Below are 18,964 nucleotides of genomic sequence, written 5' to 3'. Positions count from 1 at the left end.
TCCCCGGGCTGACCCCTGAGCGGATCCCTCCGCCTGCAGAGCTCATGGGGCAGGGAGGAGAGATGCCAGCCCTTGGCCTTGCCCTGCTCACAGCTCTGCCCAAAGCCAAGGTCATGGTGACCTTGGTGGGTGACCCTGGAACTGGTGAACCAAGCACAGCGATGTCCGTCACTGCTGGCACCCAGGTGGGTAGCATAGTGGGCACACCGCTACGAGCATAGAAATAAGGGCACCTTCCTGTAGGGAGCGGGTCCTGGGGGATGGGTCAGAGTCCTGTAGAGAAGGGACAAGGAGGAGAAATGAGGGAGAGGTGGCCAGTCCCAAGGGCAGAGACCCACAGAGATAGCCACAAAAAAAAAACATGTTTTGATACGCTGGGGACGCCAGGGGCTGGTGGCTCACACCTGTCATCCTAGCTACTCCGAGGATCTTGGTTTGAAGCCAGTCTAGGCAGGAAAGTCCCTGAGACTCTTGTCTCCAATAAACTACTCAGGAAAAGCTGGAAGTGGCGCTGTGGTACAGCCTCACCTTGAGAAGAAGAATCAGGGACAGCGCGGATCCCAAGTCCGAGCCCCAGGGTCAGCACACGCACACACACACACACACACACGCACACACACGCACGCACGCGCGCGCGCACACACACACACACACACTCCTGTGGAGAACAGGTGTGCCCTGCAGAGGCAGCCTGCTCCCTCCCTCCCGCCGCGGGCAGGCTGGGTTCCCTGCGTGGGCCCTGCCTCACCAGGAGCCAGAGAACCAGGTGCACCCAAGGGGCTGTAGCCGGTGCTCAGAGGGCAGACACGGGGCCGGGCTAGACCCCGACAAGGGGTGGCTGTGTGGGCAGGGGACCAGGCCTGGGGGACACACGGGTGGGAGTGAGGGGCAGGGGGCTGGTGGTGGGCGTCTGGAAAGAGGTTCAAGCAGCATGCACGGGGGGAGCAGAGTGGGGAACAGAGGCCCGGCCCGGCAAGGTGTCGCTGAGCTCTTCCTGGGCCGTGTTCGGCCAGCAGCCACTGTTCCTCTACTTCAGGATCCAGCTGCTGCTGCTCCCCTGTGTCATTCTTGGCCAAGCTCATGAACTTCTTTTTTTCCTGAGCAATTTCCAGGATTCTGCATTTGCTGAAACACTCACCACTTTTATTGGAAAGCTGGCTCTCGGACCTGGGCCTTAGCCACCCTGGTCCCTGGCTCCCACCCCCTACACTACACAGACGGCCATGAGACTGGAAGCCCAGCTACCAGGAAGAGTTGGGCAGGGATGTGGCTGGCCTGGTTCCTTGAGGCCTTCTGTGTCCCAGCAGGATGGACATGGCCACCTCCTGGCCTTGGCCTTCCCAGCCTCTTGTGCCACCAGGCTAGACCCTGGCTCACGAGCACGGGCCTTCCCTGTGCATGCCCACTCCCCGGCCCGGCCTCCGGTCCTGCACATTCTGAGCCGGGAGCCAGCGCCTGTGACCGCCCTTCCCTTCCCCTGGCCATGTCCCTGGGCCTGTGGGGCCAGCTCCAGCTTGCCTCATCACTGAGAAGCACCCAGAGGTCAGAAGCCCAGCTCACCCACGTCAGAACCAGGGCGAGGGGGAACACAGTCCCCCCCCCCGGTGTGGCCATGAAGACACTCCGCCCCAGGGGTGCACAGAGCCAAGGAGAGCGAGCCCTGGGGAGAGCCAGGGCTTCCCAGATGCAGGGGCAGGTTGCACAGATGAGGGGGTGCTGCCAGGAGGCCCCAGTGTCTCCCAGCAGGGGTAGCAGGGAACAAATCAGGCACGACCTGTTCTTGGTTCAGATCATCCTGGTTCCTGGGGGGCAAGGAGCAGGGTTGTTGGGACTCCCCCAGCCCCTCCAAGACCGGGGTCTCCGAGCCTGGCAGGCTGGGTGTGGACCGGCGTCCAGGGCCACGCTTGCCCTTCCCGGGCCTCCCCGGTGTGTGGGATCGACGTCGAGGGCCCGGAGGCAGAAGTCTGCCTGCCAAGCCGACCCCAGGAAGCAGGGCAAGGGGGGTCTGCCTGGCGCAGTGTCACAGGCAGCCACAGAGGGCCCCGGGAGGGGAGGGCCCCGGGCTGGGTGCGGAGGGCGCAAAGCACTTCACCAAGGATGGGAACCGGTGGGCCCCAGGCCCTCGCAACCCCGCCGCACCCTCTGCTGCCCGTGGCCCGGTGGGCAGGCTGTCCCACGTCCCCAGGGCCTGGCTGCCCTGCCCCCGCCCCCGCCCCGGGAACATCGGCCCTCCTTCAGCTGCCACCACCTCCTGAGCTGGGACGGGGGCTTGGAGTAGCACTGGGACGGGGCCCCTAGAGGGGTTGAGGGCCCCACCCAGGGGAGGGAGCTTTTTTCTCTGCCAGCCTCGCGCTCTGCCTGCCATCCGTGGAGCCATGTAAGAGAGGCCCTTCTGGACAATGGGTCCCTCTCCTGCCTTGCCTTAGGGTTGGTGGGAGGCTGCGCGGCCCCCATCAAGCGAGGGATCGGGGCCACCTTGGGTAGAGCTTCCCGGGGGAGGACCTGGCATTAGTCCTCTGTGCTGAGGCTGTGGGGAGCGGGGTGGCTTCTGGAGGGGGGTCTATCTGGCTGAATAGGGGGAGCCACTGGGCCCCTTTGGGTGCTGACCAGCCTCAGGCCTTCATGAACAGAGCCAGTGCTGCCCCAGCAGAGCTGCCCTGGTGCCTCTGGGCTCTGGGCACCGCACGTGTGCCAGGTGCCCGGCCCTTAGTAGACACCAGCCCTGCTGCGTTTGCAGTGTTCTGTGGGAAATCTTAACCTCTGGGCAGTCATCTCGGTCTGGACATTACCTCCCTTGGGCCAAAGCTCCTTGTCACTCAACAAAGCAAGCAGGAAGCAAGCTGCCTGCCTGGTTGTGGTCATTGCCACTGCTCCCTGCTCCCAGACAGACATCACAGACATCCTGGTCTCTTCCTGTGATCCCCTCCCCGCCTCGCTCCCCGGTTCTGAGTAGTGGTTCCTCTTAGGGAAAGAGGCACTCTTATGCCTGCACAATGCAGGGGCAGGCCCCGCGTCTGAGACCTGTGCGGTAGCATCTACTTTGCCCCTCTCCTGGGGACGGGGCTGGTCACCCAAGCCACCAGCCTGACTGAGAGCTCGCCGACTCGATGGTCTCAAAATTTTGGAACACCCACTGTGAATGAGGAGCAGAGACCCCTGACTGGCACTCGAGTGGCAGAGATAGATGATCAACTACCACAGGTACAACGGCAAAGGATGACTGAGTCTGTAACTCCTAAGATGGGTAAACGTCTGATTGCTTTAATACAAAGGGCTCTCAAGTCAACAGGAAAAGGGACCAGCTAGAATTCTCCATATACAAAATGAGCAGAGATTGAACAATGAGTTAGTTGGGACAGAAGAGTGGTGTGTGATTACACTGGCAATTGGAGACAAGCAAGCCCAGTGCCATGTCAGGTCCTGGGCAGTGAAGGCTCAGAATCCCAGGGACGGCGGTGCTGCTGGGAGCCTGAGCCCGTCGTGCGGGGCTGTCTCTGCAGACCACACGTGCACACACGCACACGCGCACGCGCACGCACGCACACACGCGCACACGCGCCCTCCTCACAGGCCTGGCCGGAACAGTCTCTTCACCAGGGGCAAGCTACCCATTGGGGAGTGGTTGGGTGAGCACAGCTCCTCCGCAGTGGAGACCCACAGACAGCCCAGGGCCGGTAACACCGAGGTGACGCGTTAAACGCTGGAATGGCATATGCAGAGAGGAGCAAACCAGGATGCTTCCACACTCACTTGTAACCTTTCCCAGGCCTGGGCGGGGCCGTGTGACCTTCTGTCCTTTTGTTCTCCGTCTCCCACATGTGACCTGTTAGAGACATTTCCGGATCCTGAGCGTGAAGCCCCTCTGGCCACTGATGAAGGGTGGACCGAGGGGGTAGGCGGTGGATCCCGCCCCCCAGAGGAGCTGGAGGCGTAGGCCTACATGGTGTCCAGAAGTGGGGATAGCAGAGATGGACTCTCCAGATGGGGAGGCTTGGATGGGTCGGGGTCCCTGACTCGGGCCAGGCCATCCCTGCCTGGGCCACTGCCAAGATGGCCGGGGCTCCGGGCCAGCAGGAGCAGGCCAGGCAGGAAGAGGCCTTTGGGGCCAGCTGGACAGTGGAGCTGGTCGGAGGGCCAGAGGCGCTCCTCGGGTCCTGGGCTCCAGCCCAGGGGCCCAGATGGTTTTGCTCACAGTGGGGCGTAGGGTGTCTGGGGGAGGGCTGGCAGCTGGTCCCTGCTGCCTCCTCCACTTTGATGCAATTGTTGTTCTTTGCTGGAAAAGCAATTTTCAAGTCCTGCTGGGCTCCGGCTGGGAGCAGCAAGGGACAGAGGGCCCTTCCTGGCCTCCTTGCTGCTGCCCAGGGCAGAGGCTAGGCCCGGAGAGGGGGTGAGAGAAGGTGGGCCCCGTCCTGCCCAGGCAGGCTGCTCTGAGCACGTACCCCCGCGCCAGGCCCTTCAAAGGCCCAGGCCGCTCGGCAGGCCTGGAGTGGCTACGCCGCTGCTCCAGGGACCTCAGCTCTGCTCCTGCGAACGTGGACCCTTCACGTCCTAGCGCTCGTGACATGCTTCTCCCGCCAGCCATCTCCGGAATAGGAGCCACCACGGGCCCACACACACGTCACCCAAATCCCTGCTTCATGGTTTGTGCGTTGGCTGTTCTGTTTAAAAAACACTCCTCATCTCTTCCAGCCGCCCAGGTCTACACTTTTACCCACTAAACTATACACTTTTCTGATCGAGACTCCAGTTGTGGGCATGGGCACACACATGTACAAGGACTCACGTGTGTAAGCACTCTTGCACACACGCATGTACACTTGTGGTGTACAATCACCCATGTGCACATGAATGCATGTACACTTGCCTCTGCACACACACATGTCCAAGCAAATTGGGCATTTATACTACGGAATAATGGAGGCCTGTAAGTTTGGGGTTCTAGAAAGCAAGCAGTACTAAGAATCTGATTCTGACACGGATGAAATGGAGCAAGTTGGAGGAGTGCGCACAGGCGAGTGCTTGTGTGTGTGTGTGTGTGTGTGTGTGTGCCCAGGTGAGTACAAATCCGGCAGTGCACTTTGGAGTTCACTACAGACAGACATCCTGAACGGGGCGCGTCTGGGGCCACGGGAGGGAGCGTGTGCGGCCGCTTGGCTCTTCTTCACTTGACGTCCGCGTGGCGAGCTCACCGCGGAGCCCCGGAGGGTCGTGGCAGGCGAAGCGCGGAGCAGCGGCTCCGTGTCGCACGGGGTGGGGTCCCCTGCGCTTCCAGTGGCGCAGCTGACAGACGCGCAGAGCAGAAGCCACTTCCACTCAGGACACCGAGTGGGGCACGGGGCGGCGGTGCTTGGTTCATTCTTTTCCTCGCAGCACTATCCGACGTCCATTGTATTCAGGCTGCCTCTCAGCATAGCTGAAAGTTTCTCTTTATCATCACTTAGGTCACATTTATCTTGCTTTGGGAGCACTGTGTGCTTTGAGGGAGGCAGACTTTCATACAAGAGCAAGGAAACAGCAAATCACACGGGGATTTACACACTACTACTACTAATGATAGTAATAATACAGAGCCCAGCTTCCGTGGATCCACTGAACTGAGGAATGTGTGCTGGAGTTTAAACTTTCTGTCTTTGACATTTCTTTTGGTTTTTAAAAATTATTTTAAACCATCTTGGTCAAACCTGTATGCACTGAGCCCACAAATAAATGTACCGGGCTTTGTTTCCACTGGCGTCTCTTTCACTCCGTTGAAAAAGGCAGAGAGCTGCCCGCCTGGGGCTTGTGGGAACAACCCCGCCAACCCCCGGTCTTCAGGGCTCGGGCCTGGGTCCCCTCAGCCCTCCGGGGCACCTCGGCACCCCAAGGCCCACCTGCAGACCCGTGCTGGGAAGCCTCATGTCCACTCGGGACTTTTTCCTCAGGCTGTGCCCGAAGCGACCTCCATCGGCTGACCGGGCTGCAGCCCAGGCCTGGCCCTGTGCTGCGGGCCAGAGCTGTTTCTAACGGTAACTCTTGTTTCGCTCGCGTGCATTCCTTTTTGAGGGCAGTGGGGACTGAAGCCATGTCCTGAGGTTGCCTTCTCCCTTTCGTCTGCGCGGCGTCCAAGACGCGGTATCCCTGACGGAGCCAGGTTGGTCTCTAACTCGGGGTCCTCCAGGGTCCTCCTCGAGTGGCCGGGATGGTAAGCGTGTGTCGTGCCCAGTCGGGAGCTCCAGGACCTCGCCACGCGTAGGCGCCTTGGAGCAGACGGTCTTCTTTCCCGTGGATCTCATTTTGCTGACCACGGGCAGGTGGACTTCCTCCTCTTCACCCCGGCCTTGCTGCTTCCCATCCGCCAGGACAGAGTCTGAGCGATTTTACGTTTTTCAAAGAACTAAATGTTATTTTTCTTAATCCTGCGTAGTTCTTGATTTACATTTTTAGTTTTGCTTAACAGGTACCCAGATCTGCCTTCCTCTCGCCCTTCAGTACTCTAACATCTGCACATGGGCCTACGCTGAGGGCTGTGGAGCTAATCCCAGGGCCGCACCCACAGCGATTGCCCCCGGGGCGCAGAGGGGGGTGCGGGGGTGGGGGGGTGGGGGTGGGGGAACGGGGGGGGGGGGGCCCGCAGGTCCTCCGAGGCTGTGCCCAAATGGTGAACACAGGACGACAGACGTGGACATGCCGGCTCTTTCTGGGATTTTTATTTCTTTAAAATAATTCATACAAATGGTTACAGTCACAAACATGATTTTAACCAAAATATTGCTAGCCTACCACATGAGCAGGACGGCACCGGCGTGGCGGGCGGCGGCAGGGCTGGGCGGCGGGCGCGCACCACGCGCCTCCCAGCCCGTCGAGATGCCGTCTTCGTTCGGAACAAGGGGGTTCATGCCAAAATTAGGAAAACAGCCTTTGTTTTGTCTGTCTAAATTATTCTAAAAATAAGAGAAGCGGGTAGAAAAACAATGCACGTGTGGCGTAAAGGAAAGCGGGAAGGATTCGTTGTCCTGAGAAGTTCGCCAGCGGCCTCGTTCCGGGGCTCGCTCCAACGTAGAAAGGAAAAATAATCTCAAACTGACTTGCTGAATATGCTCCCTCAGGTTTTCTTTTTGTTGACAGCTAAGCAAACAAATCCTCTGTAATGTTCTAAGGACTGTACACAGACAAGAACATTCATGATAGAATTAACTACTAACTTCTTCTGCTTAACGAGGAACGCAAAGGACACGGGACAGGAGGCAGCCCTCGGGACGGGACAGGGCCACGGCGCCGGGGCCCCGCGGCCTCCTGCCCCTCGCGCGCGCGCGGGGCAGTCTCTGGAGTGCTGGGCTGCTGCGGGCACCACCACTGCGAGCTGCGCCGAGGGCACGGGGCGCCCACCACGGGGCGCTGAGCCTGCAAAGCCCCTCCTGGGCTACAACTGGTCGCTCGTGTGGTCTCTGTCTGCCTCGGGCTTGACAGCTTGGCCAGGAGACGGGGCGTGGGGCGGGTGGGCCACGGGGGGCAGGCCGTGGGACAGGGACATGGCGCTGGGGACGATGCCTTCCACGGCGGCCGGGATGCCCGTGGGGGCCACGCCCACCACGCCCGGGGGGTACCTGCTGGAAGAGGAGGGGGACATGAGGTCACGGCCCAGGGCGCCCTTGGCCCTTGGCCGGGCCGCCCCCGGCCTTCCCCGGGGCCCCAGACGCCGCCGGCCTCGGCAGGGAGGTGGGGCGCCGCCCTTCCCCGGGTGGCTGCCCGGGCTCTGCTCCCCACAGCCCCTGCCCACACCCCACTGTGAGGACGGCCGCGGCCCACCTCCGGTCCCAGAGGCCGGGGCTGGCCCCCACGACCCCTGCCGACGCTCAGGAAGCGGGCTGAGTCGTGTAGGTCCGTCGGGGCCCCGGCCCCCCGGGGGGCCGCCCGGCAGGACACGCGCCTGCTGGCCTGGGGCTGCGCTGGGGTCCTCGCCCTCCGTCCTGCCCGCTCACCTGTACGCGGCCCCGTTGAGCTCGGGGTGCACCACCGCGGGGTCCATGCTGGCCCAGTGGGTGGCGGCCGTCAGGTGGTCCTTATTGACACAGTTCTTCAGGCTGTCGGGAATCCTGCCTGAGAGGAGCAGCAGCACCCAGTCGGACGCGGCGTTTAACCGGGCCGGGGCGCCGGGGCGGGCGGCAGGGGTGCCCTCGTGGGCACCTCGCCTCCGGGGGACCCCCAGCCACGGCCCCCTCCCCCGCCCACGGGAGAAGCGGACGCAGGTGTTCCACGCGATCCTGCCCGAGGTCTGTGCCGCGTCAGCACCCAGCGGGCTTTGGGGTGCACCGGGGGGCCCACCTGTGATGGCCCGCCGGATCTCCCGGGCCGCCTCCTCACGCATCTCGATGGACGCCTGTTCGCTGTACCACGCGGCGTGGGGTGTGCAGATGAGGTTGGGGGCGTCCTTCAGAGGGCCCTGGCTGAAGCTGAGGACGGGCGGGAGAGGCCTGGAGCCCGCGCCGGCTGCTCCCCACGCGGGGCCATCAAGATCACCCCCAGCCCCGAGGGCCTCCGGGAGGGCCTCACGCCGACGCCCCCCGCCCCGCCCCCCGCCCCCCGGACGGGTGGGAGCGCAGGCAATGCGGGCACCCCAGGCAGTGGACTTGGGGGGCCTGGGCCACAGGCTGAGGGCCGGGGCAGGGCAGGCGGGCGGGCTCCCTTCCGCTGGCCCCGAGGGGTGGGCAGCCGGGCCAGTCCCCCGGAGACGGGGCCTGGGGACTCTGCCCTCTCCGGGCGGTAGACGGCGGGCCCGAGGACGGCGGGGGCGGGCGCCCGGTGCGGGGGGAGCGGGGTGGGGGCGCGGTACCTGAAGGGCTCGGACTCGTGCACGTCCAGGGCCGCGCCGCGGATCCGCCCCTCCTTGAGCGCCTGGGCCAGCGCCTTCTCGTCCACCAGCCCGCCACGTGCCGTGTTCACCAGGAAGGCCCCTTGTCTCATCTGCAAGACAGCACACAGGGCGCCATGCGCACGCCCGCTCCGCCCCGAGGGGGGGCCCGACGGCGGGCGCGCGGTCCCGGGCCCGGCCCGTGTGAGCGGCGGGGGCCTGCGGGCCCCGGGGCCCCCCCCCCCTTCGCAGAGGCGCAGAGCCGTCGGGGCCCCCCCCTTCGCAGAGGCGCAGAGCCGTCGGGGCCCCCCCCTTCGCAGAGGCGCAGAGCCGTCGGGGCCCCCCCCCCTTCGCGGAGGCGCAGAGCCGTCGGGGTCTCAATGGGGCCCACGCGCACCCCCCCCCCCGCACCTGCTTGACGGTGAAGTCGTTGATGAGGTGGTGGTTGTGCTCGTTGAGGCCGCAGTGCAGCGTCACGCAGTCGCTGTGGAAGAGCAGGTCCTGCAGCGTGCTCACCCGCTGCAGCCCCAGCGCCCGCTCGATGCCGTCCGACAGGTACGGGTCGTAGAAGAGGACGTTGAAGCCGAAGGCCTTCGCCCGCAGCGCCACCGCCTGCCCCACGCGACCTGGGAGACGGGGGCGAGAGCCGCGCCCCGGGGTGAGCGGCCGCCCCCCGCTCCACGAGGGCCCCGCGGCGCGCCCGCTCGCCGAGCCCCCGGGCCGAGCGTCCACCGGGGCGGGCGAGCGCGCCCCGCGCCCCCTCCCGGCCCTCGCCGCACGCGCGCACGCGCGCCAGCCTCCACGGCGGAGCCGCCGCCAGCGGCCATGTGTGAGCCCCCCCCCCCCCCAGGCTCGTGGAAGGGACACAGGCCGGCGAGGGGCCGGGGACACTCGTGGGGAGTGAAAACAACGTTAAAGATGTCAGAGCAGCCACCGGAAAGGCGGTTTGTGGGAGACAACGAACGTGGCCTAGGGAGCCAGGCAGGCGGTCAGCGCGCACAGCTGGGCCGGGCAGTGGGGCGACGCGCATGCGCAGAGGGATAGCGCACAACTGTGCAGGACAGTGGGACAGCACGCATGTGCAGAGCTGAGGCACGGACAACGCGCATGCGCAGCGGAACAGCGCACAACTGAGTAGGACAGAGACAACTGCGTATTCGAAAAGCTGAGGCACAGCGCGCGCGCAACTGCAGTGGGACAACACACATGCACAGTGCTGAGGGCCAGCGCACAACTGTGCGGGGCAGGACAGAATGCACACACACTATGCAGGGTTTAGGGACAGCGTGGACACATGCAGCGCAGGGCGGAGGGGCAGCGGCGCACACAGTGTGCAGGCTGAGGGGCAGTGATGCACATGCAGTGCAAGGCACTGGGGCAGAATGTACATGCAGTGCAGGGGAGTGGAACCGAATGTGCCACACCACGCGGGACACTGAGATGGAGCAGAGTGCACACACCCCCAACAGGGCAGCAGGGCCACAGCCAGCACAGCAGGACGGGAGGCAGGACCCCAGGAACCCCAGTGACTCTGCAGGGAGCAGGTCCAGAGGGCAGGAGGCCTCCACCTACACAACGGGGCCAACACCAGGGACTGGAGCAGACCCGCCGTGGAGCCACAGACTGAGGTCTGCAGTGGGGCAGAGTCCCAGGGCTGCCTGCGGGGGCTGCCGTTGCTGGAGTACAGGAGACGCCACGAGTAGCTCTCCTGGCCGACCGCCGAGGGCCAAGCCCAAGGTGGAAGGGAACCTCAGGGACACCTGAAGCCAAGAACTCTTAAGTCTGAGCATTTGCACATGGCGAAGCCTGATGCTTCCTGAAATACTGTATGTGTGGAAAGTAACTACAGCTGCCTAGAGCTGGTCAGCAATCCCCCCACCCTGCTCACCCCTCACCTGGGCTGCCCATGCCAATTGCTTACGTCTCCACTGTTTTTTCTTCTACACAAGGTCTTGCACACCACAAAAAAATGGAAGACGCATGCAAAGTAGGAAAATAGTAGTAGTTTCTGATTAAAAGAAAAACACAGAAGCCGACAGGGTGGTGGAAGTAGCTGACAAGAGTGGGAAGGAGGCCTGACCTCTGCAGAGACAGGAGCAGGCCCAAGTGGTGAAGCAGGGGTGAGACTCCTGAGGAGGAGCAAGGGGGGACCCGGGCCTGGAAAAGGCTGTAGGAGGCCTCAACCACAGCAGGAGGCCTAGCAGCAGAAGAGGCTCAGAGAACAAAGACACAAGTTCAGATCCCCAGAAAAGACCCACACTAAAGCAGAAAGAAAAAAGGATAAAAATCTTTTGAAAGAACAAACGACAAGCTGAGCCTGAAAGGATAAGGAACAATACAGGCGGGAGGGATGGTCACAGTGCAGGCCACAGCACACCAAATGCTACAGTTAGCAGTGAAATCCAGGTGCCGGCTCCCAGGTCAGCACTAAGACACGTGCAGCTTCTGCACAACATGGTTCTGGCTACCACAAAACTATAGGCACAAAAAGAAGCATAATGTAAAAGAAGCTAGGGACTGGAGCAGGAAAAGTGCATCACCCACACTTGCAGGTGGTGGAGCAGTGTGCGTGGAAAACCTGGGGAACCAACACTAAAGCTTCACGAGGCGTCTCCACTAGCATGGGCAAGTAAGTCCTCGGTTCCATCCTCAGCATTGGGAAAAAACAAAACGAAAACCTAACACCCTCTCAAAGAGCAAAGTAGCATATTTCTAAACACTAATACCCAATAGCCAGCTATTAGAAAATAAGATTATTTGTAACCACTATGAAATATACAAGCTACCTGTTTGGTTGAGGTGTGGTTCAGTGGTAGAGTGCTTGAACAGATTGGGAGGGGGGGGAAACCTCACAGTAAATTTAACCAACTGTGGTTCCTGAACTATTTTTCTTTGGTAATTATAAAACCTGGAGTAGAGGCATGGCTCAAATGGTGGAGCACCAGCCATGAGCAAGAAAGCCAAGCAAGAGAACCAGGATGTAAATTGAAGCCCTAGTTACAACACAAACCAGCCACTGCTATGTGAAATGAAAATATGAAAGGGCTCTATACATAAGCCTGGAGATGCTGCCCTCAGAAGCCGCCTTCCCAGACCCCAAAGGGCTCTGCAGAACACAGGGCGAGTCCACGCCAAGACGGAGCAGCTGGGATCACGGAAGGGAGCTGGAAAAGGGAGCAGCCAGTGGGCAGGGCTCTAGGACAGACCCTCAGACGTGGCAGCCGGTTTCCAGAGGCTACCATGCCAGACAGGGAGGGCTCCAAAGGGTGCAGGCAGTGGCCCCAGCCTCAGGGGAAGTGGAGGCTTCTAGAAAGAAGCATTGTCTTTATGACTCTGGGATAGGCAGACTCCTGAGGACACAAAAGGCACCGTGCTAGACATGAGGGAGCAGCTGGACTTGGATTTAAGGGTGTCTCACCACCACCAGGAGACACACACACACAGAACAGGGCCCACGGAACACACGGCTCGAGGGAACCAGAGCCCCCTGGAACAGCATTCCTGACAGGTGTGGATAGGCGGAGCACACACCGCCCCCCCCCCCCCCGCCTGTGTGCTGTGACTCATTCCACACAGAAGCTTGCAGGGAAGGTGACTCCGTGGGCACTCTCGAGGTCGGAGCTCCCAGGACAGGCCGGGGAGCCAGGCCTCTGCTTCAAGCACAGCTTGGCAGCTCCCTTCCTGTTCTGCCTTGGCACTGCCCTACGAGACATGTGTGCCAGGGGCCACAGGCATGTCCGTCCGAGTTACCTAGCAAGGCTCGCTAAATGGTCCCTGCTTTACTCCTACACCACGGCTAAGGCAGACAAGGACACATCCACCGGCCCACGCACGCAGGACTCCTGCTCTGAGCTCCCTCTCCCCGGGTCCCGGAACCTCACCTGTGCTTCAAACTGAGTGCTGGGAACCAGCGGGCAGGGCGGGGCTGTGGCCCATGGGGGAGCACTGTGGGGGCCTGGGGCTGACAGGGCACGGGGGATGATGCTTTCCTGTGTGTACTTAGTGTAGGGGAAAAACAAGGCAGACAGGAACAAGGGGTAAGCTATGCGCGCTGGAGGTCAACACCAACGCCAACAGGGCTCAGCCACAGTACACCTTACCAAAGCAGGGTGCGGAGCATGACAGGAAGCAGGGGCAAGCAAGGGCCACTCTCAGGGCCCTGGTGGCTGGCCCCCAGCCCACCCAGTCCTCCTCCGCAAGCCAGAGCACGTGCACCGGCCTCACGGGGGAGGGGGGACAGGAAGTCCCACGAGCAGCTGGGACATGGGGGACGGGGAGTCCCGCGGGCAGGGAGGGCGCGGGGGACGGGGAGTCCTGCAGACAGGGGGGGTAGAAGCTGGGACATGGGGGACGGGGAGTCCCGTGGGCAGGGAGGGCGCGGGGGGCGGGGAGTCCCACAGGGGTGACTGTGCCATACAAGGTAGAAGGTGCTCTCAACCCCCCCCCCCCAGTGGAGCTCTGAGCAGAGTAGCAGGGCTACAGCTGGTGTGATAAAGCAGTGACCCCCACCTGGCAGGCTTGGAGGTGAGGAAGGGCACCCGAGGGGGCACACTGCACCCATCCTCGGGGGGATGAAGCGCAGAGACAGGGAGGGCCGGAAATGTACCGAGACGGCCTTGGGAGGAAGGCTGGGTCCTCTGCCAGAGGCAAGGGCCCACGCCAGCCCCGACTTCAGCCACACACCTGCCCTCCTACTCTGGAACAAAAGCTTGGGCCGGGATGCTACGGTGAGCGATGGAGGCCCAGCCTGCAGAGTGCGCGGGGAAGGGGCATCCGTGCCCCGGTGTCCAGTGTGCATGCCCAAGGAGCCACTTCCATCTCCACTCGGCCAACCCAGCCTGGGCGCAGTATATACCAGGCAGTGCCCATCCCCACACAGCCCGCGTGAACGGCTGTGCCGCCCACTGCATCCACCCACGAGGGCTACGTGTCACGTGTCATTCATGGGATGTCTGTGCATGTCCCCGTGTGCTCGCCGCCCCATGTAACATGTCCATGCCAGGTGTGCCATCTATATGTGACACGCGTGAAGTATCTCTATGTATACGTGCGCCACCTGCCTGTGATAGATGTACACACGCCCACGTGAGCCAGCCACGCCGTCAGTATGACGTCTGTGTGCACGCCTCTGTGCACGCCACCCTGTGTCATCCCCGATGTCTGCGTGCACATCCACGAGGACCGTCCTCTGCGTGGAGGGCTGTGTATGTCCCTGTGTCTTTGTACATGCCCCCCATGCGACATCTCTGTGTGAGGTGCACGTGTCCCTGTGTGCTGTCAAGTGACACCTGTCTGCTCTGGTGTGTATATGTGCCCGTGTGTGTCCTGTGTGCCATCCATGTGCCAGCTATGTGCGATGTCTGTGTACGCTACCCGTGTGTGCCACTCGCTGGTGCAGGCGTGACGCTCGTGGACCACATCCGCAGGTGGAAGGCGCTCGTCTGCGCCCCGGCCCCGCCCCCAGGCCGTCCGTCCTCGGCCCCTTCCTGGGCCGCCTCACATCCCAGGCAGGAGCCCCGGGTTGGCAGCGGCGCAGAGGTGGGCTGGGCCGTGCGTGCTGAGCCGTCTGACCAGCCACGCACCTAGTCCGATGATGCCCAACGTCTCCCCACGGATCCGGGCCGCGCCTGAGGCCACTTCGCGAATCTGCTCCACACTCTGGACCCGCGTGCCTTCCCGCAGAGCCTGGTGCAGCCAAGTGGTTCGTCGGTACAGGTTCAGGATGTGGCACATGGTGGAGTCTGCGGTTTCCTCCACAGATGCTGCAGGCACGTTGCAGACAGCAATACCTGGAGGGCACAACACAGGCGTGGTGACCACCAAACACATGTGGGGACCACATGTACTGCCCCCTGGCCCCGGGACAGCCCCCAAGAGCTGCCACTGCCACACTACATCCTTACCCTGGTGACTCACACTCCCCTCCGTAGGGGAGAGCGGACCACCCAGCCCCCAGGGCGTAGGCCTGGGCCCATCTCTATCCCAGTTCACTGCACGCTGTACCTGCAGGACTATGTCAAGGGCCAGGCAGAGCTACCCTAGCCCTCCTGGTTGCCTGGGTCCATCAGGCATGCAGGCAGCTGAGCAGAAGGCAACACTGCCAAGCTGGCTTCCCTGGGCTGGGCCAGCGGCTGCTCAACCTTCCCGAGCAGCCGCAGCTCTGTGGGGGCAGGGCTGCAGCAGGGTGCATTAGCATACACAAGCATTCTAGCTTCCTGCTCCCCAGACCAAGGAGGCCTGGCAAAGGACTCTGAGACCCCTAGAACCCCTGCATCCCTCTTACCACTCCCACGCCAGGAAACAAGAGCAAGCCAGCTAGCACGGGTCCACCCCCCTCAAGCCATAGTGCTCAATGTCCCCCTCCCTGCCAATGGAACAAAATGACTCACCTCCTTCCCTGCAGCTCCCTCACACAAGAAGAACGAGGGTGCCCCTCCCTCCCCCAGCCTGGAAGGAGTAGAGAAACTGAGCAAGGTCTCAGGCAACAGAGCCACCTACAGACAGGTGCAAGCTGCTGCCACCTGCGCGCATGTGGACACACACACCAAGCAGAAACAGTATCAACAGGCGCCCTACTGGGCAGGGCTGAGTGCACTGGAGAACGTGCGAGAGCGTGCCTGTGCACAGACACGCCTGTGCACACATGTTGGCATATGCCTTAGTGAACGCATGTGCAGTGGGCACATGTGCCTCGATGTACGTGCACACGTGTGTATGCAGCATACTGTGAGTCTACATGCCTGTGGGCATGTGTGCAAGCATGTACAGGGGTATCGCGTATGCAATGAGCATGTGCACACATGTATGCAGTGAGCGCACATGCCCGTGTGTTTGTGTGTAAATATTATGGATAGCATACCTGTTTGTAAGCGTTGAGGCCATAGGTGTCCTGGCATGTCTAGGTACACGTGTGGGCATACGGCATGTGTACCCATGTATGTAGGCTCGCACGACACGTGTGTGGGCACAGTACCCGTGTGTGCATGCATGTCTGTACTACTTCTTGGGGTGAGTCAGAAGCGGCCTCCCTCACAAGCAGTCTACCACTGAGCCACAGCTCCGCTGCTGACTCTGATAGTTCAGTGGAGAGCAGAGTCTCACCGACTTCACTGCCCAGGCTGGCTGCAAGCCACCATTTTCATCTCAGCATCCGCCTCATCTTTTGCTGCCCAAGACCACCAAAGGGAGGCTGAGGAAAGCTCCTGCTACCTTCCCCCATCCTGGGGAAAGCTCCAGAACCACCACCTCGTCCTCCCCGCCCCCCGTCCCCCCCCCCCCCCCCCGCGTCCACACTAAGACCTCAGATCACCTCCCAGAAGACTGGGACAAGGCAGACTCCAGGAAGACACCCGTGGTCAGCACCAAACAACAGGGATGGAGGACTCCTACCTAAGTCCCCAGCTGACTTGATGTCGATGTTGTCAAAGCCGCTGCCGATTCTTACAATGATCCGGAGGGCCTTGAACTTCTCCAGGTCTTCTCTGGTCAGTGTGATGGTGTGGTACATCAGGGCACCCACGGCCTCGTTCAGCACCTGCGGAGGGAGGGCAGTGCTGGCTTCCGAGACACAGAGGGGGGCCGGGGGGGGGGGGCTCTGCAGGAAGCACGCACTCTCCCTACTGGGAGAGAGGCTCTGGCGGGGAACAGGGCCCGGGGGCAGCCACTGACCCCAAGGCCCTCGCGTTCGACCAGACCAGGAAATGGGCTGCCTGCAGCTAGGAACCCTGGGTGGGAACTGTGCCCAGGGCAGATGTGCGCGCCATGCCTGCTGTGGGCCTAAGGGCGACCCGCCCCTCTCTCTGGCCACGCCCACAGGCGCAGAGTCTCTCCCCCTCCCCCCGCAGGCACATCCTGGGATACGGCACTGGCTGGGGCAGATGCAGCTGCCTCTGGCGACACTCCAGTCCAGCCACCTGGTCTTCTGGAGAGGGACTCGGGGAGGTCAGGGCACTGGGAGTGTGGGGAACGTGAGGAAGACCTGGGGTAGCTCAGGCTGAGGACCGAGGGACCAGGAAGGTGGAAGCCTGAGGTGGTGGGGCTGCACCCAGAAGGCTACTGAACTGTGGGGCCAGGAGAGCAGGGGTCTGCAGGTCCTGACCTCATTCGCCAAACATGACCTAACATGCAGATGCCTCCCTTTAAGAAGGCTGGGCCTCCTCTCCTCCATGAACTGGGGGACCCCATGGCCAGCGCTGGGGTCAAGGAGGCCTGTGCACACCAGGCTAATCTTCGTCATGAGGGAGAGAGCCACTGCTTCAGGAAGATCCCTAATTCGGAGGCCCTTCATGCAGACACCATGTGCAGGGGGCACCCAAGTACTGGTGGGGCTGACTGTTGGCCTGGCATTGGAGAGGACACGAGGACAGCACAAACTGCGTGGACCAGCGTGGCAGTGAACTGGCATCAAGGCCCATGGTGTGTGGGGAGGGGACACTGGGCCAGGAATGCCCCTCTGGCCGCCCAGTGCCGCCTGAACTGCAGATGGGCGGCTAGGAGCCAGCCCCATGCAGGTGCAGATGTGCTGATGCACACAGCGGGCCAGGCACTCTAGCAAGGTTCTCAGGAAGCATCGGGGCAGGCCCTGGACGTGAACTACGTGTGTGGCTTGGGTACCGGGACATACGCAGGCCCCTCCCCGAGATACGTGAGCAGAGGGAGGCTGCACACAGCCAGACCCACCCGTGCCTGGGAGGGGTGTGCACTGGCATGCCTGCTTCGGGGTCCCGGGCATGCTGGAGCCAGGGGGCGACTCCCCGGCAGAGGCCCTGGGAGCTCCAAAACCCCACAGTGCAGGCTGGCCCCCGAGCTGAAGCTTCAGCTCTCACTTGGGTGTCTTGTTGACCCACCTTTCTTGAGCTTTTCCACCAAGAACTTCTGGTGCTGAGTACACGCTTCACTAAGTGCTAGCTAGCAGTGTTCTGAGAACAGGAATCTGAATATGAGTCAGACTCTGTCCTGCATGAACCAGTCTGTCTGTACTCGGCCAACAGGGCCAAAGCCCACCTCCGAGGTGGCAAGCACCAGCTCTGCCATGCCTGGGGGTGTTTGTGGCCCCTCTGACTTTCCCCCTAGGCTCATGGGAGAAGAGCTCCGGAAGGTTTTCCTCAGCAGGCTCTTGCGACTATACTCACATTCTTTGCTCAGAGACAAGGAAACCATGACGCCCAACTAGCTGAAGAGGCTTTTTATTCCCTTCCCATGCCCAAAGCCTGGAGACCAGTGGCATGTAAGCCCTGTCCACCACTCCTGACTTAAGGCCAAGATGCATCTGTTTTGCAACCAGCAAAAGAGGTAAGGAGATGTGCACCACAACTTCCCTCGCTGGAACTTCTGCACTTGGCCACACCCAGCAGCTAGGACACAGTAAGCGGTCCCGTCCTTGGCAAGGACCTCGCACCTCCTGTGGAGGGCCAGACCTGCCCTTCTCATCTTCTCACCCTGCCTGCAGACTCCCTTGATGCTGTGGCAACCCCTTCCACTAGGACTTTCCATTTGTCCTGTTCATGTCCAGGAGTGTGCTCTAGTTCTCGACCCTCCCCTGTGGTCTGGCTCCTGTGTCCCTGCTGGACCCCATCTCAGCTCCTGGAGGGCACAGCCACAGCACTGAGCCCTGGAACGTCCTTCTGCGCCTCCGCCTCTCTTGTCTGATGGGCTCAGCCCCACCCAGGGCCCTGGCTGGCTGTTCCTGACCTGGTGCTGTCAGGCAGGGGAGGGAGCCATCTACCGCCACGCTGAAGTCCCAGGTCCTGTTCTCGCCTGTCTAGCTACCTATTTGTTTACATTGTTCATTCATTTGTTGAGAACATTTGTTTACTGGTAAAAGTGGATTTAGTGGCTTACGAGTTTGGAAGTTTCCTTTTTTCATTTGACATAGTTGTTTTTCACTTTTTTTTTTTTTTTTAACCAGTCCTGGAGTTTGGGACTCAGGGCCTGAGCACTGTCCCTGGCTTCTTAATGCTCAAGGCTAGCACTCTGCCACTTGAGCCACAGCGCCACTTCTGGCTTTTTCTGTGTATGTGGTGCTGAGGAATCGAACCCAGGGCTTCATGCATGCAAGGCAAGCCCTCGTGCCACTAGGCCACATTCCAAGCCCCAGCGTTTGCTATTTTCTAGCTCTGCATTTATTTAATTTTATTT

The 18,964-nt window shown here is 61.6% G+C and overlaps 1 protein-coding gene across 4 annotated transcripts in view; it reads right to left on the bottom strand.

Annotated features, from left to right (window-relative positions):
* Positions 1–6,671: 6,671 nt before the first annotated feature.
* The window catches only part of Ctbp1 (C-terminal binding protein 1), a 30,168-nt gene continuing 17,875 nt past the window's right edge, over positions 6,672–18,964 (bottom strand). For 3 of the 4 annotated variants that reach the window (XM_048364003.1, XM_048364006.1, XM_048364007.1), the window contains 7 exons: positions 16,217–16,361; positions 14,410–14,616; positions 9,239–9,453; positions 8,810–8,940; positions 8,302–8,429; positions 7,959–8,076; positions 6,672–7,586 (listed from right to left, as the gene is read on the bottom strand). In XM_048364003.1, coding sequence (XP_048219960.1) covers positions 7,400–7,586; positions 7,959–8,076; positions 8,302–8,429; positions 8,810–8,940; positions 9,239–9,453; positions 14,410–14,616; positions 16,217–16,361 — 1,131 coding nt within the window. In that variant the 3' untranslated portion in view covers positions 6,672–7,399. The remainder of the gene's footprint in view (positions 7,587–7,958; positions 8,077–8,301; positions 8,430–8,809; positions 8,941–9,238; positions 9,454–14,409; positions 14,617–16,216; positions 16,362–18,964) is intronic. The other variant, XM_048364004.1, reaches the window with a different exon arrangement.

This window comes from Perognathus longimembris, chromosome 16 (assembly GCF_023159225.1).
Source record: "Perognathus longimembris pacificus isolate PPM17 chromosome 16, ASM2315922v1, whole genome shotgun sequence".
In the NCBI taxonomy this organism is placed as follows: domain Eukaryota; kingdom Metazoa; phylum Chordata; class Mammalia; order Rodentia; family Heteromyidae; genus Perognathus; species Perognathus longimembris.
Note: the sequence above shows the minus strand (reverse complement) of the source record. Positions and strands in the feature narration are given on the sequence as shown.